This window comes from Archocentrus centrarchus, chromosome 8 (genome assembly GCF_007364275.1).
Source record: "Archocentrus centrarchus isolate MPI-CPG fArcCen1 chromosome 8, fArcCen1, whole genome shotgun sequence".
Classification (NCBI taxonomy): Eukaryota; Metazoa; Chordata; class Actinopteri; order Cichliformes; family Cichlidae; genus Archocentrus; species Archocentrus centrarchus.
The window spans coordinates 10707885-10723598 of NC_044353.1; the positions used below are offsets into that span (position 1 = coordinate 10707885).

Here is a 15714-nt window from a genome sequence, read left to right on the forward strand (position 1 = left end):
TCCCTGTTAGATAAATGTGTTTTCTTGTCTTCATGTCATTGTCACTGACAGTCTTTGTTCTGTCTATGCACACTTTGAAACGGTTGAGAACAAAACCATCAAGTCCCACGGGGTAATTGTTTGCAGTCTGACAGGTCTGACCGGCCCTGCAGTTCAAATTACCAAACTATAATATATGTAAAAGTCTGGGGTAAAATGAATTTTCTTTCTCTTTCACTTTTGTCATTCAGTAGTGTGTGCATGCAGAGTTTTACAGCCTGCTGTACCCTTCACATTATATCATAGCTGTTAAAGGCCTGTGGAAGAGGGTTGCTGGAGCTGAGAGCTGAGCAGGGCCTCAGATCTTGGGTTAGGCAGCTGAGGAAACACAACGAAAGGTGAGTTCGTGCTGCAAAGCTTTCAGGTTTAAATTCCATCAAATGCATGTTTCAAATGGAGACATTACTCTGTTCATTCTATCATCTTAAACCATATGACACTGTCATTTGGGGGATTTCAAACTGACATTAAGATTATTTTTATAGAGGTGTGTGTTTTACCACAGAGATCCCTGTTAGCTAGCTGAGGTCTACCATCCTTTGAAAAAGTGTTGGGACTTGTTTATTTGATTACCAACTTGTTTGACTCTTGTCTGAGTTACACTGTAATAACACTACCATCCACAGGCAAAATGGTGAAACATATGGTGACACTTGAAAAAACATTACTCTCTTTATGCTCACACATCTTCAAAGCTAGCAGGATCATAAATATTACATCATAAATGCATCACAGAAATGAGAAAAATGGTCATGAAAAATTAGCCCAGTGTATAGTAACAGTCAGTAATCTGTCAGATTTAATTGTGTCTGTGTGTTTGGCTGGCTGGCTGTAAATAAAACCCTGAAGGAAAGGGGAAGCATGTTTATGTCATGTTGTGAATGATTCCTGGACCCAAATGCAGACTCATGAGACAGACTTAACAAAAAAATCATCTTTTCTCCAAGTGTGGCAGAAAGTCCAAGTGGCAGCCAAAAACAAAGTCCATAAATACAAGCTAAGCGAGGGGGAGACAACAGTACAACACAACAAGGAACTAAAGCAAACTGACACAAGAGGTAATCAGGAATATGTGAAACACCGGGGTAATGAGACATGGCTGAAATTAATCCAAGAATATGAGATGGGAAGCAAAACTCAAAACAAAATACAAACACTAAAGCTTCCAAAATAAAACAGGAAGTAACAAAATGAGTACACACCTAATACAGAAATGGAGACTAAACAACAGACACCCAGAATGCAGGAGGGCAGAAAAACTGAAACTCAGGGAATAAACTATAAACAATAACAATAATTACAGATTTAAAAAAGGAGACACAAAGAAAACCTGAGAATAGAATGATGGAAAACCAAACAGGAGACATAAAGTAGAAAACAAACTCAATGACATGAACGATGGAAACACTGTAGAAAACATACAATAATAAACTGAACTAAAACATCAAACTCAAAACACTGGATCAACGACGCAGCACCATGACAGCCTTATAGTTGTGGTTTGAAATGCTGGTGCTCCAGTGTGACATTCACATGTTCTGAAATTCATTAACTGCACCTTTAATAACTTTTTCTTATTCAAGTGAGAATTCATCAAAATGACAAATGTACATAAATCTTCCATTTTATTTTGAGATTAAAGTGTTTGTTTTCCCCTGTAAAAACACACGTTAATCTCAACAAGTCTCAATCCCAAAGAACTTATTGTTGAAAAAATGTTTTGCTTTTTTTAGTGTGATCAAGTGAAAGATCCTCATGAAGCTCAACACGCAGAGAGAAGACAAAAACTATGTCTGAATCTGCTGCAACTCATCACAAAGGTAATATTTTAATTAGGAACACTGACTTTTACATTCATTTTATTTTAATCTCAGCAAACTCTGCACAGCTTTGATGATTCAATTTGAACTAGTTTAACCTTCTGATGTTGTCCTGTTTGTTTCAGAGCTGCCTGAGCTCACACTTGTGTTAATTGGTGACACAAATTCCATTGAGATTGGACCGAAAAACCTCTTACTCGACCATGATGAGAAAACCAATCTGGAGCAGTTTTCATCCAAACTGTATGATATGTGCGGTCGGCACATCACCGTCATTAATATGCTCGATCATCAAAGCGTTCACAAAATCCCATTAAGCCAGGGAATTCATGCCTTTCTCTTACTGTTACCATATGGTCCACACAACCGTTACTACAGTTCAGGAATGCTGTGGCTGGAAAAAGCCTTTGGGGAAGGGTTTTTTCCTTATGTGATGACAGTTGTGACTCATGATCCAGGTGAAAAATGTGAAAGTGCACTGGCAGACCTGAAAGCTAACAGCAGGTTTGCTGAAAAAAGATTCCACACATGTATCAAAAGCATGAGGGATGAACACGAGATAGTAGCTCTGTTAGAAAAAATAGATGTCATGGTCTCTGAAAACAGTCCCCCCTGCTACAGTAGACTGATGCATGATGAAGACAAAGAGGGACAAGAACATCTGGACCAAAACTCCTACCAAGAAGCAGCAGACAAGAGTGATTCTTCAGCCTCTCAGCAAAATGAAAAAGGTGAGTTTACTGTGGATTATGATTTTTTTTTTTTCATTTTTGGCCACAGCAGCTTTTTGTGACAGTGGAGAGAGACAGGAAATGGGGGAAAGATACAGGGGAAGACACACAGGCAAATCGGCACCGCGCCGGGCTGGGATGCGAACCCGCGCCGCAACGCGGCGTGTGTATGTGGTCGCCGGCTTCACTACTAAGCCACCCGGGGGCCCAATGATTTTTTTTTTTAAAAGAAAAATGTTTGTGTTTCATTGCTTTTGGGTGTAAAAATATTTTACACAGCAGAGGCCATTAAATTCGATTCCCAGTAACAATTAGGAAATTACTAATTATGTAAACCTGCAAGCAACTATATACGTATATATAAGTATGGAGTGTATTTTTGTTTACAGTGACCCTTCCCTCTATAGGGTCTTAAACCATGATAGCAAATTGATCCCCACAGCAGAAACAGCATCTGATCATCTGCCTCCATCTCACCCTGTCCCTGTCATTCTCCTCTGTCACACCAACCCCATGTCCTTATTCACTACATCCATGAATCTTCTCTATGGTCTTCATCTTTTCCTGCCTACCAGCTCCACATTCAGCATCATTTGTATAATATATCTACTATCCTTCCTCTGCACATGTCTAAACCATCTCAGCCTTGCCTCTCTAACTTTGTCTCCAAACTGCTCAGACTCAGCTGTCCTTCTGATGTACTGACATCTAATCTTCTAATCTCTGAGTGAAGTTATCGATCATTCTTTTCTCTCCCTGGAAATACAGCAGCTGTTCTTTTAGCTAGCAGACACACTGTGTGACAAACTGCAGACACTTTGTGTGCTTGCTGATATTTGTTGAGCTGATAGAAAAGTTGCATTTAAAATTACCTGACACATGTTATCCCCTTTATTTTTGCTTCACTTCACTAGCGCTAGCTAAGATGCTCGAAGTACCAAGAGCACAACTTAGGGACATCTGCCCTCAGTCCGGTCCACTGTAATCCCTGATTATAGCGCTATAAATGATACATTAATTATATGGTTTTGCCTCTTTAATGTATGCAATTAGCCTCGGGGATGGAGGATATGCCAGTATGATTGTCTCTTAAATGGCAAATTTTTATTAGCTGTTAAAAGTGGAATAGCTGAATCTCACAACAATGGCTTATCAGTAGTACCTAAGTTACCCTCACATACTTACTGGGGGGGGGGGGTTAACTACTGTGTCATGGTGCTGGGCCGTATGCCCAGCATTTTGTGTTTAGTTCTGTTTTCACTGGGTTTTGTTATTTTCTAGTTTTCTTTTGATCTTCCTTATTCATCTTAGTTCTGGCCTTATCAGTTGTGGTTTTCTAGTTCCCTTTGTTCCTGTCTTCCTTGTGTCTGTTTTTCTGTATTTTTCCCTGTTCCTTGGTCCATGTTTAGTTTTCCTCTGTGCCAGCCCCCTGTGTTAAGTCTGCGTGTACCTTGTTTGGTGTTTCCTGTTTTGTTTTGACAGTCTTACGTTCCCTGTGTGTTGTGTGGCGTTTTGCTTCCCGTGTTTCATTAGTATGAGTTTGTCCACCTGTTCTCCCCAGCTGTTTCCTGTTCTCCCTCGTCATTCCCGGTGTATTTATTGTCTGCGTTTCCCTCTGTTCCTTGTCGCGTCCTCCCTCATGGAGGTGTGATTTTGTTCCAGTCTGCCATCTGACCATTTCTTCAGTTATATTAAGTTACCTAGTTTGTGTGTATTTTTGGATCTTTTTTGTAAATAAATCTTCACCTACATTCAGTCTCGTTTTGGAGTTCTGCTTTTGGGTCCACCCTGCTCGCCACACCACCCAACCGTGACATACTGTTTACATTCACTGCCACCATCTTGGATTGCAAACTTGAGGTTGGTGGGGATGCTCCAACTTTCTGAGTAGGAAATCTGAGTTGAGGAGAATTCCAGAAAAACTTCAGAGTGGAAATTAAGAAATCCAGACTTCTGACTTAGACAGAAATGCAGCGTTGTTCCAGCTCACAGCCTCTCGCATTCACAATTAGGATTTCTCCAGTCTACTCCTTCTGCCCTTCCCCATCCAACAACCTGCAACCCACAGACAACCTTCTCCTGTCTGTCCCTCACAACATATGTAGCAAGTGTGTGAGAGCTGAGAAGAACTGAAGCCTAATTTATGGTAAGGCAATTGCGTCCTCTTCTGCAGGTATTTGCTTGTGCTTAGCATACACAACAGTGTACATGTCCTACACAAAGGCCCTGAATACAGTCCTCTGAAAAACCAATAGCATGCAGCTCAACATGGGTGATTTAGTATCATTTCAGTATAGGTCTCTTTCAGTTTTTTTTAACTGCTTGTGTTTTTTTCTCTTTATTTGTGACTTTTTATGCTGCTATGCTCCTATCTCTTTGCTGCTTTAATACACAAAATTTCCCTACTGTGAATGGGAATAATAAACCATTGTGTTATCTATTCAAACTACAATAGCTTCTCCAGTTTTATCCAGTGCTTCATAATCTCTGTGACAACACCTCATAACAATGCAAATAATAACATAATATTTAATTTAAAAAATTCTTATAAAAATGAGAAAATTATCTAAGCAGACACACATTAACACCATATTATATTACATTTTGTTAATGTATTGCATTAATAAACATATTAACACTTAAATAAAATAGCGTAAAATACATAATAGTACAAAATGATGAAAAACCTTCGAATGAGTCAGTAGCTCCAAATTTTAACCAGTAAACTTTTCATTTTTTTTATTAGTCCCTCTGCTAATCTGTTAGATCATTGTTGTTTTACAGGTTTCTCCATTATGAGTATGACAGCAACAACGAATAAGGTCAGAAACCCTAATTTATTTCACAACATATTTCATAAGTACTCAGTGTCATACATTTTACATACCGTAAATGGTGCTTCAACTATTATAACGATTATTTTACAGCAGTCAATGAATATTCCAGAACAGAGCATCGAAAAGAAACAATGTCAAACAGAAACTGAAACACTACTCAGAAGACTTCATCTTCATGACAAATATCAACAGAAGATGTCAACAACAGACTTCCTTAAAATAGGTCCTCCTATGAAGCAGAGCCATGACACATCAGAGAAAGATCTAGTAGATACATTTCTTCAGAAATTAATGATGTTAGACTACAGAGCCAGATATATTACTGTAAGACAAGACAATCCTGGTGTGAGCTGTTCACAGTCTGTTCCAGTGTCTGACAGTGATGACTTTGATGATCTATTTAGTGACAGTGCAGACTCTGATAAATCAAAAGAGTCTCATGTGCATCCAATGGATGTTCAGATGGCAGTATTTCACTGCTCAGACAGTTTCCTGAAGCAGAACATGGTTACAAAGCTGTCACAGTGTCAGTACGCCTTACCTTTGCTTGTTCCTGACCTAGTCACAATGGATATTGAATGTCCTCTGTGGACATTCAGGCAGATAACAAAAACATGGAAGAAAACTCAAATCAAGGATAATTCAAATGTTGTCACCATGAAGAGTATGCCAATCTGCAAAGCTGAGACATCCATGGTGTCATTCTTCCGCCTGGGTTCACTGTCAGTGTCTAAATCTCAGCTCATGAACAGTTTGATCAACGACCGTCACAGCACCTTCTTCCACAGGAACTGCCCAGGTAGCACCAAATCTCGCCATCTGATGGATGGTGTGGCAGAGATTGCCTGGTACTGCCCAGCTGGAGAACCCAATGACTCCTTCACTGACTGCATTGCCTTCTGTAATCTTCATGGTGATGCTCTGTTGATTGAAAAACAGTATGAGATACTGACTGAAAAATCTTCAGTGAATGTTGTTCTTGTGCCAACTCTGGAAAAAGGCCAGAAAAGTACCACAGTCATCCAAGCTCTTTACAACTCACCAAAGCCTCTCATTATTCTCATTGCTGATAGTGATCATGGTGCAGTTCAGGTGAAAGATGGAAAATACAAAATGGGTCTGAAAGACAGAAACCAGTCAGATGTTTCTGAAGAACTTAAAGGAATCATTAGAAAGGTTTTATCTGGACCTCATGCATCCTTCCAGCTTGAATCCATGGCCAAGGTCTCTGGAATCAGAGTGGATGAAGATGATGCAGTTTGCCTAAGAGGGAAATCTGCTGCAGTGCAAACAGTTAATATGCTTCAAGGGATGGAAATTTCTAAAATCAAAGATAAATTTCTCCCTTATCAAGGTGATCTGTGGCATGAGTGGTGCAGAATAAATAAAGAACTGTATCACCTTAAAGGAAACATTGAGAAGGACAAAAGTCAGAAAGAACAACAACTGATGAAAATACGACAAGATCAATGCAAAGCTCCATGCAGTGAATTAATTAGATCATTCAGAGAAAGCCTCTTGTCTCTGCTATCAAAAGAGAAGGAGTATTTCTTGAAATGGACTCAGGTCTTAATAGATGCCCTATGCACATATGAGTTTTCAAAAATTCTCCAAAGCTATAATAAAAAGTGGACTGAGGTCTTGACTCTGAAGAGCAGTGACAAAACTGATCTGCTGACAAGCAAACAAAATGAGCTTGAACAAATATCCAGAAAACTGCAGTCAGCATCCTTTGGCTTGGAGCACATCTTCAGAGAAATGGGACAGATCTATGAAGCCCATAGAGCAATAAAAGCAGAGAGCAGACAGACTGACTGGGCTAAATACCCTGAACTGGCTGCAGATCTGATGATATCAGGACACCCAGTGGAGCTGATGGACGGTGATGCAGGTCAGGTTCCTTTAACATGGATCTCTGGTATTTTAGATGAAGTTATCAAGAAACTAGGTGACCAGAGAGTTTTTGTGTTGTCTGTTTTGGGCGTACAAAGCAGTGGAAAATCAACAATGCTGAATGCCATGTTTGGATTGCGGTTTGCAGTGAGTGCTGGCAGGTGCACCAAAGGTGCGTTCATGCAGCTGGTCAAAGTGTCAGAAGAAATCAAGAAAGACTTCCAGTCTGACTATCTTCTAGTGGTGGACACTGAAGGATTAAAAGCAGGTGATGCCACTCTTCATCACGACAATGAACTGGCAACATTTATTGTTGGCCTGGGAAACTTGACATTGATCAACATCTTTGGTGAGAATCCAGCTGATATGCAAGATGTCCTGCAGATTGTTGTTCAGGCTTTCATGAGGATGAAGAAAGTTAAACTTTCTCCGAGTTGTGTGTTTGTTCACCAGAATGTTACAGATATTGGTGCTGCTGAGAAAAACGTGGATGAGAAAAGACGCCTACAAGAAAGACTGGACCAGATGGCTCAGCTAGCTGCCAAAGAAGAGTCATGTGATGCTGAGCACTTCAGTGATGTCATTGCCTTTGACGTACAAAAAGATGTGAAATACTTTGCCCAGTTATGGGAGGGAAGTCCACCAATGGCTCCTCCAAATCCAGGCTACAGTAAGAGCATCCAAGAGCTGAAGAACATCATCCTGTCTAAGGCTAAACAATCCACTGGGACCAGCCTCTCACATTTCAAAAGTAAAATTCATGACCTGTGGAAAGCCCTGATGAATGAACAATTTGTTTTCAGCTTCAAAAACACACTGGAAATTGCAGTTTACAGAAGACTTGAGGTCCAATATGGGAACTGGACCTGGGCCCTGAGGAGCAACATGCTGACCATTGAAAACCAGCTTCATACCAGAATTGAAAATGGAAAACTTGACAAGGTTGAGCGCAGCGATCTTTTCAAAGAATTGAGTGAAAAATATGAAGAAATTAGAAAGGATATGACAAAGTACTTTGAGGATGACAAAGACAAAGAAATATTGGTTGAGTGGAAAGACCGATTTGAAAACAAAATAAAGGAGTTCCAAGAAGAATTGGTGAAAGGAGTGGAAAGAAAACTGGATGAAGTTATCCAGCAGAAGAAAGCTTGTAAAAAGCTGGATGAAAAGAAGCCAGAGTTTGAGAACAAGCTGCTGCAAAAGAGCAAAGAACTCGCTCATCAGTTAAAAGACAAAGCAAAAGATGAAGATGAACTTAAAAAACAGTTTGATTGTGTTTGGAATGACTGGGTTAAAGAATTAACTGCGGGCACAAAACCTATTGAAGACATTAAGCTGGAAGATGATCAAATAAATATTCTTCATGACCTCGGTTTTGAATGGGCCTTTATAAATGACCATAAAAGCAGTGACAGATACAAAAGAATATCACAGGTTGGTGATTTCACGGATTATATATTTCTCAGCAACCAGCAAGACACAACAGAACAAGACACAAGTAACAAAGTAGTTGGATCTGTTGCTACAAATCGTTTTCAGTGTGAGAACCAGGAATTGATCAGATCCCTCTTACGAAATGTTGAAAAACAGTCTCTTGATGCAGTTAAGAGCAAACCTGTAGCAACAAGAGGCTACAGTTCAACTTACTTGCAAGAAGTGTCCAAAAACATTCAAGAGACAGTAACAGAGTTTGAATCAAAAAGGAAATATGTTTTCAAGAAGGAGTTCACAGTTGATCTATTGCTGTATGTATTCGATAGGGTAGGCAGTTGGCTGGTACAGTCTCACAAGACATACAAAATTAACAATGATGCACACACTTACTTAGAAAGCAAGAGAACACAATACTATGACATTTTCAGAAGCTTCTGCAAAGGAAGCTCATCTGCTGTTGTGTTTGGAGAAATGATCTGTAGAAAACTGAAGGCTTCCACTGCTGAGGCTGTCTGTAATAAGACTGCCATAGATCTCGCTGGAGAGATGAGGTGCACTTTCCCAGCATTCTGTGGGAACAGATTGAACTTAGAGAAATATTTGTTGAAGTCACTCGCAGAGAAAGAGGACTTTGATGCTTTCATCAAGTACATCAACAATCCAAGGGAGCAAGTAGAGGCTTTTATAGTGGAGAAAGTAAATGAACACATATTCAAAGAACGACAAGATAAAGCACAGAACATACTCAGGAAAAAAGTGGATGACATCAGTCAACTTATCAATCAAGCTTTATTTGATGCAACAAATGAAGTCAAAGCCCAGAGTGGAGACATAGACATGTGGACAGAGAAGTTTCCCAGTTTTCTTAAAGATATACTGACTCTTGATACCATCTCTTGTCAAAACTTCAGGGACATAAACAATTTTGACTTTCTTAAAGAAGAGATTGAGAGAGGCCTTGAATCCATCAAAGAGGAGATGAAGCAGCTTTCTCTGGATAAGATGAAGGAATTCAGACTGAGTCCTGATCAAATCCTCATCGATCAGCTGTGTAACTGCTGCTGGGAAACCTGCCCGTTCTGTTCAGCTGTTTGTACCAACACTATCAAAGATCACCTTCCTGACGACCACAGCGTCCCCTTTCATCGATCTTCAGCAGTGAATGGTGTGCATTACAAAAACAGTGTGGAAATTGGTATTGGATTCTGCACAACAAATGTTGCAAGTGATATAAGTTTTTACCCTTATCAAGATCCAGATAAACCCATTCCTTATAAAAAGTACAAAACTGCTGGTCCACCATATGAAAACTGGAGCATTTCCCCCGACCAGTCTAAGCTGACGTATTGGAAATGGTTTGTGTGTCGGTTTCAGAAAGAACTGGAAAAGTACTATGGTTTAAAATTTATTGGCAAAGGTGAGATTCCCAGCGAGTGGAAAACACACACCAAAGAGGAGGCTATTCAAAGTCTGGATGAAATGTGCAACCTGTGAGTGAATCAACAACAGTTTGAACTCTGCTGTAAAAGCTGACTTTTCAAAAAATGTATAAAATGACAGTCACCTAGTTTTACAGTTTTACAACATCAAGAGTGGACATTAAGAGTTGCACACAGGAAACTGTTTGTTGCAATGAACACTCACAAAGGATTTCTTGACAGGAAAAGGTTTTCATGAAAGATTCAGATCACAAAGATTTGTTTTTGTTCAAACATCTGAAAGAGTTGTGAGCAATTATGAAAAATGAATTTTTCATAAGGCACATAAGCCTTTATTTGTTAACCTGTCTGTGCAATTAAAAATCTAACCAATATTTCCTATATTCTTATATGTTTTAGTGTCTGCAGTTTAAACTGAAACATGATGAAGAACATAACACAAATGTCATCAGAGGGATATTTTATGGTTTTAATGTATTTGAACCATGCTAACTTCATTTTAATCAGTCAGTTTTTCCTCTTTTATCCCACTTTATTTGAACTATTGAACTATGAAAAGAATAAATAAATAATAAGTGGCAGCATAAACATTTAACTTCAACCTCTCATGTTATTAATAGTAATAAAGAGTTATAATAAAACTAACTACTTCACATATGGTGCAAAATCCACTTTTTTAGCCCTTAAATAAGTTTTTTGTGTACTTTGAGTGTCTATTAGTGAATAAAATTTAAATTTATTCTCTACCGGTGTAGATATCTTTATATTCTTTTTGGGTCATATTTTTCAGTCCCTTTAGTTTTCTCTATTCCTTATTACATTTTCTTGTCTAGTACGTCACAGTATTTGCTGTGGAACTGCTAAACAAGGTCATGGACTTCTGGCTAACCAATCTCGTGAATCCGACATTTTTTTTTGCAGCGATTTTGTAGTCCAAGTTCAGTTATGCCGAATTGCAATATTGCAAGTAGACAAGTCAAAATGTTTGGTTGTTGGGTGTATTAACCCACACAATTCCTTACATCACCCTCCGGCATCAAACCCTCTTCGAAGCGCCTGATTAAATTTTATTTTCCTCGGAAATGTACCCACATTAGTGGGGAAATTCCTCCTTGTTTCTCTGCTGGCAGCTAATCATATCGCTGCTATCAAACTACAAAAATGGCCAAAAGGGTGTAGTGGAATGCTCAATGACCTGGAGGGGGCTGGGGTGTGAAATGCCTCATTCACATTTAAAAAGACCGCACCAAAACGAGTTGCTCTAAGACAGGGGTGGGCAATCCCAGGCCTCGAGGGCCGGTGTCCTGCAGGTTTTAGATGTGTCCCTGATCCAACACACCTGAATCAAGTGGCTGAATTACCTCTTCAGTATGCAGTCAAGTTCTCCAGAGTCCTGCTAATGACTTCTATATGTGATTCAGGTGTGTTGGCTCAGGAACACATCTAAAACATGCAGGGCACCGGCCCTCGAGGCCTGGAGTTGCCCACCCCTGCTCTAAGACGTGCCTCAGAACAGGTGTAAACAAAGGGTCTGTGGAGCTATAAAAACGAGGAATTCAACCCAAAGCATTGCAGTTCTACTTTATATAGACCACAAGTGAATGATTTACATATGAAAAGGAAGGATTTAAAAGCATGATATGTCCCCTTTAAAATTTTATTTAAAGGGGACATATCAGCAGTGTTCACCAAGTGAAGGGGTGGGGACTCTAGATTATACAGAATGAGATTTTTGATTTCCATACCGGACTGAGTGGCACCTGGGTTAACAACCGCCTCCGGTGCTGTTGGCTAATAGGACCAGGAACCAAAAGAAAAACAGGAAGCAGCAAAGTCCAAAAGACAGGGACAACAGCTCAAGGAATCAGCCCAGCTGCAGGGGGAGGCATAGAGCAGTTCTGGGGGTTGAATTGGCCATGGAGTTATGCAGAGGAGCAAATGTGGGGCCTGCCTGGAGGCAGACTGAAGCAGAAGGTCAGATCAGGGGGATGACCTGAAGGACAGTGCCAGACACAGATGGTGGTTGATGAGGAGGCCCGGGGTGGCACTGGAGGTAATCTGGTGGCTGAGGAGGTACCCAACGTTGAAGATGGAGGGAACCCCAAATAAGCCAAGTATAATACAAATTTAACATCTTTATCCTTAATCTCTTGAATACATTCAAAATGGAGCCTACTTGAAATTAAATTGGTTACACCTCTTTTAGAGCCCTGACTACAAGTACTGTTTAAATTTCCATTTCTTAAGTTTTTCATGCTCTAACTGTGATAACTGAGATTTCTACTGAGAGCTATTTCTACATCTTCTGATTTTAATTTTAACATAATTTTATTTCTCTTAACAGGATTCCCCAACCCATTTACATCATAAGATACTATTTTAGTCAACTTTATACTCTGCATTGTATTGACATTATATCGTAGATCTTCATACTAAAAAAGCTAGATACATCACATACCCCCAAAACATAAACAAACAAGAAAATAAAAAACACATTAACCAAAACTAGAAGCACTCAGAGAGCACAAACCTCCGCCAAGGCCATAGGGTCACTGATGCTGTAATACATGTATCTAAATACTGTGAAATAATCTTTCATCTTTCCCAGACAACAATAACTACGGAAGAGGATTAGGGCCACTAAAAAAAAATATAACAATAATGGGGCGTTGGGGAAAAAAAGGGCAGCCAGAATTCTGAAATTAAAGTCAGAATTCTGAAATTAAAGTCAGAATTCTGACTTTTTTCTCAGAATTCTGACTTTGATCTCAGAATTCTCAATCTGAGATTAAAGTCAGAATTCTGAGAAAAAAGTCAGAATTCTTAGTCAGATTAATCTCAGAATTCTGACTTTGATCTCAGAATTCTCAATCTGAGATTAAAGTCAGAATTCTGAGATTAAAGTCAGAATTCTGACTTTAATCTCAGAATTCTGAAATTAAAGTCAGAATTCTGGCTTTCTTTCTCACAATTCTGAGATTAATCTCAGATTTCTGACTTTAATCTCAGAATTCTGACTTTTTCTCACAATTCTGAGATTAATCTCACAATTCTGACTTTGATCTCAGAATTCTCAATCTGAGATTAAAGTCAGAATTCTGAGATTCTGACTTTGATCTCAGAATTCTCAATCTGAGATTAAAGTCAGAATTGTGAGATTAAAGTCAGAATTGTGAGATTAATCTCAGAATTGTGAGAAAAAGTCAGAATTCTGAGATTAAAGTCAGAATTCTGAGATTAAAGTCAGAATTCTGAGATTAAAGTCAGGCCCTTTTTTTTTCCCAACGCCCCATTTTTAAAATTTTTTTTTTTTAGTGGCCCTAATCCTCTTCCGTAAATCCCGCAATAGTGAAGAATCATTAAAAAAATTCCTGGATCCAGATCGTGATCTGGATCACCGCCAAAATTTAATCACTTCTTCCTCTTGTCAGTTCCAACCACTCCACAAAATTTCATCGAAATCCGTTAATAACTTTTGGAGTAAACCTGCTGACAAACAGACAAACCAACACGACCGAAAACATAACCTCCTTGGCGGAGGTAATTATATAAACAAAACATAGTGACTTCCAAAAAACAGTCCACTGATTTAACAGTGATTGATGAGGGAAAGGCTCTTCTGTCCTCCTGTAGAAGAGTGCCCTCTGCAGCCCTTGGGCTGACCATATGTAGGTCTGTTGAGTTAAGTCCGCTTTACACTTAGGTAACCCGACGTTTATCTACTTACATATGCCCACATTTTGAAGCTTAACATATTACAAATTAATATTACTCTTCCCAATTGGAGAAGAGAGAACAAAATCAAAGAAGCAAGGGGAAAAAAAGCACAAAAAAAAAAAAAATCCTTATTTGTAAACCAATTTTAACACAGATGGTGTCATTTTGTTTGTATTTAAAGGCTCCATCCAGTGGTGTGAATTTTTATGCCATTTGAGAACTTTGATTTTTTATTTAATTTTTTTTTTTTGTAACATACCTAATCCATCCACCCAATCCATCGATTTCCCATTAATGCAGAGCAGGACGAGTGTAATCATCAAAATTAAAAGAAACAAACATTTCAAATATATCAGTCTGTGTGTAAAGAATGAATATAATATACAAGTTTAGCTTTTTGAATGGAATTACTGAAATAAATCAACTTTTTCATGATATTCTAATTTTATGACCAGCACCTGTATTTTTCATTTATTTTGTTTTTATCACTGTTGTATATGTATAGTTTTGCACTCTATGCCTGTGGCACTTTTCTCTTACTTTGTTGTTTATTTATTGTAGATTGTACTATTTTCTTGCTGCTGTAACATGAAAATTTCCGTTGCGGGATCAATAAATTGTCTATACAGAGGAGGTCGTGGTTGACTCAGTGACTGCAGGGTGCTCAGGTCCTGCGGCTGCAAAACAAGCCTAAATCATCGTGCCTCTACCACCATGCTGACAGTTGGTGTGATGTGTTTGTGCTGATATGTTGTGTTTGGTTTTCATCAAACATGGCACTGAGCATTATGGCCAAACATCTCCACTTTGGTCTCATTTGTCCAAATGACATTATTCCAGAAGTCTTGTGGTTTGTTCAAATGCAGCTTTTTAGACCTTGAGCCATGTTGCCATGTTATTTTTAGAGAGACTAGACTTTCTCCTGGCAACCCTTCTGAACAGGCCATACTGTACAGTCTTTTTCTAGTTGTACTGCCATGAACTTTAATATTTAACATGCTAACTGAGGCCTGTAGAGTCTGAAGTGTAGGTCGTGGGTTTGTTGCACTTTCTCTGAGCATTGAATTTGCTGGAACATCCACTCCTGGGAAGATTGTGACATTGTGTTCAGACACACCTGAATGCTCCAGATCAACAAACTGCCAAAAATTCTGCTTTGATACAGGTGGTCATACTGATCATGATTAAAATGGTAAACCTATTTAATCATGATAAGTTAATCAGGTGCATTTGATTAGCACCACCTGGCTGCTACTTATGCTCAATTTCTATGGAATTGGTAAGGAGGTCTAAACCACTTTGAGCTGTCAGCAAGACTAGAAACGATCTATATACAGTCATGTGAAAAAGAATGTTTTTTTCAGGACTCTGTGCAATCCTGTGAAAAACTAAGCACATCGAATCACCAATTAACCTAACATGCATGTCTTTGGACTATTGGAGGAGTCTGGATTCACAAGGAGAACATAGAAACTCTACATATAAAGAGGTTTGAACCAGCAATTGGTTGCTGTGAACCAACACTACACCATCACTTTGAAACAGGTGCCCCCCCCCCCCCCCCCCCCCACACACACACACACACACACACACATATAGCATCCTTTTGTAAATGACATGGGCCAATATTCTTTTGCTCTGATTGTAATATAGTTATTAGACTGATAGCATACAGGTGTGATGACAGATTTTTTTCTTGTATTGTTCAAACCATCTGCGTATAAAGATGAAGCTGCGGAATTAAATGAACAAAAACTTTGGAGGCGATTTTCCTGCTCCTTGATTTATCTGCATCTTTATGTAT

General features: G+C 39.0%; 1 protein-coding gene across 1 annotated transcript; it reads left to right on the plus strand.

The window, feature by feature from the left end:
- The first annotated feature begins 1828 nt into the window (after positions 1-1828).
- Positions 1829-10411, plus strand: LOC115784293 (interferon-induced very large GTPase 1-like). Its single transcript, XM_030735459.1, has 4 exons — positions 1829-1859; positions 1985-2590; positions 5375-5412; positions 5518-10411. The coding sequence occupies exons 1-4, from the start codon at positions 1829-1831 to the stop codon at positions 10246-10248; spliced, it is 5406 nt and encodes a 1801-aa protein (XP_030591319.1). The 3' UTR covers positions 10249-10411.
- The last annotated feature ends 5303 nt before the right edge of the window (positions 10412-15714 follow it).

Coding starts and splice junctions, on each gene's coding strand:
- LOC115784293 (XM_030735459.1), top strand. CDS start 1,829: ATGTCTGAATCTGCTGCAACTCATCACAAAG. Junction 1,860..1,984: donor TGCTGCAACTCATCACAAAG/GTAATATTTTAA, acceptor TGTTTGTTTCAG/AGCTGCCTGAGCTCACACTT. Junction 5,413..5,517: donor TGACAGCAACAACGAATAAG/GTCAGAAACCCT, acceptor ATTATTTTACAG/CAGTCAATGAATATTCCAGA.